The sequence below is a fragment of the Manacus vitellinus genome, unplaced genomic scaffold (assembly GCF_001715985.3).
Source record: "Manacus vitellinus isolate BGI_N305 unplaced genomic scaffold, ASM171598v3 scaffold_72_pilon, whole genome shotgun sequence".
Classification (NCBI taxonomy): Eukaryota; Metazoa; Chordata; class Aves; order Passeriformes; family Pipridae; genus Manacus; species Manacus vitellinus.
In genome coordinates, this window is record NW_021940764.1 from 2,533,532 (window position 1) to 2,534,844 (window position 1,313).

At 61.7% G+C, this 1,313-nt stretch overlaps 1 protein-coding gene across 1 annotated transcript in view; it reads left to right on the top strand.

Moving 5' to 3' along the window:
- Window position 1: 1 nt before the first annotated feature.
- Window positions 2-1,313, top strand: part of SLC4A1 (solute carrier family 4 member 1 (Diego blood group)) — a 7,889-nt gene continuing 6,577 nt past the window's right edge. Inside the window, exons 1-3 of the mRNA XM_029964477.1 lie at window positions 2-34; window positions 471-540; window positions 1,200-1,309. Coding sequence (XP_029820337.1) covers window positions 2-34; window positions 471-540; window positions 1,200-1,309 — 213 coding nt within the window. The remainder of the gene's footprint in view (window positions 35-470; window positions 541-1,199; window positions 1,310-1,313) is intronic.

Below are 1,313 nucleotides of genomic sequence, written 5' to 3' on the forward strand. Positions count from 1 at the left end.
CATGGAAATGAGCAAGCTGTCAGGGGCTGAGCAGGTACTGGGGGCATGGAGGGGCACTGGGGGGCACTGGGACGTGGGGCTGGGGGTGTGAGATGCACACAGGGTGCACACACACACACACACACAAGTGAACACACACCTTGGCACACGTAGGTGCACACAGCAGTTGCACACTCAAACGTGCTTGTGCAGCACATGCAGAGGGGGACATGCAGGGAATGGTGGGGGACACTTGGGGGACAGAGAGGGACACTCAGGGAGTGGTGGGGGACAGGCAGGAGATGGAAGGGGACATTCAGGGGACAGAGGGAGAGACATGGGACAGAGGGGAACGTGCAGGGGGTAGTGGGTGACATGCAGGGGACAGAGAGAAACACACCAGAGGGGGGACGTGCAGGGGGCACAGAGGGCCACAGGGACAGCCACCAAGGCTGGCTGGCTAATTCCTACCATCCATCTGCCTGCAATAGAGTGGGGCCTCCAAACCCCAACTCCAAGAGGAGATCCCCAAGGATGCTGAGGCCACCCTGGTCCTCGTGGGTGAGTGGTCAGTGGGGTGGTGGGTGCTGGCTTGGGTCAGGGGGATGGGTGCAGGTTGAGGGAGGTGGGTACAGGGTCAGGGGGTGCAGGGGGAGCTTTGCCATCTGCCCCTCGCTGTGCTCGCTCACGCCCTGCCTTTCTTGCACTGTTTTTGCCTCTCCCCATCCTCAGCTCTCGCCGCCGCCTGCTGCTGCTCAGCGCTGCTCTCTGGGTCCCTGTCTCATGTCCCTTGTCCTCATGTTCCATCTCCCCATGTCTTCATGTCTCTAAGTCCCCCATGTCCCTGTGCCCCAAGGTCCCTGTACTCCCATGCCCACCTATCTGCGTGTCCCTGTGCTCCCGTGCCCTGATATCCCTGTACTCCCACGTCCATCTATCCCTGTGTCCCCATGTCCCTGTATCCCTGTGCCTGTGTCCTCATGTCTTTGTGCCCCTATCCCATTCTCTTTGTCCCCCCACATCCCCAAGCCTGTATGTCACCTTGTCTCCATTCCTGATGTCCCCGTGTTCCGATGTCCTGCTGTCTCTGTGCTCCCCCGTCCCCATGGCCCTGTACCCCCGTGTCCCTGTGCTCCCATGTCATGTCTCTGTGCTCCCATGTCCTCGTGTCCCTGTGCCTGGTCCCCCATGACCCCCGTCCCGTCCCGTCCTGCCCCCAGGCTGTGCAGCCTTCCTGGAGCAGCCAACGCTGGCCTTCGTGCGCCTGAAGGACGCGGTGACACTGGACGATGTCCTGGACATGCCCCTCCCCGTCCGCTTCCTCTTCGTGGTGC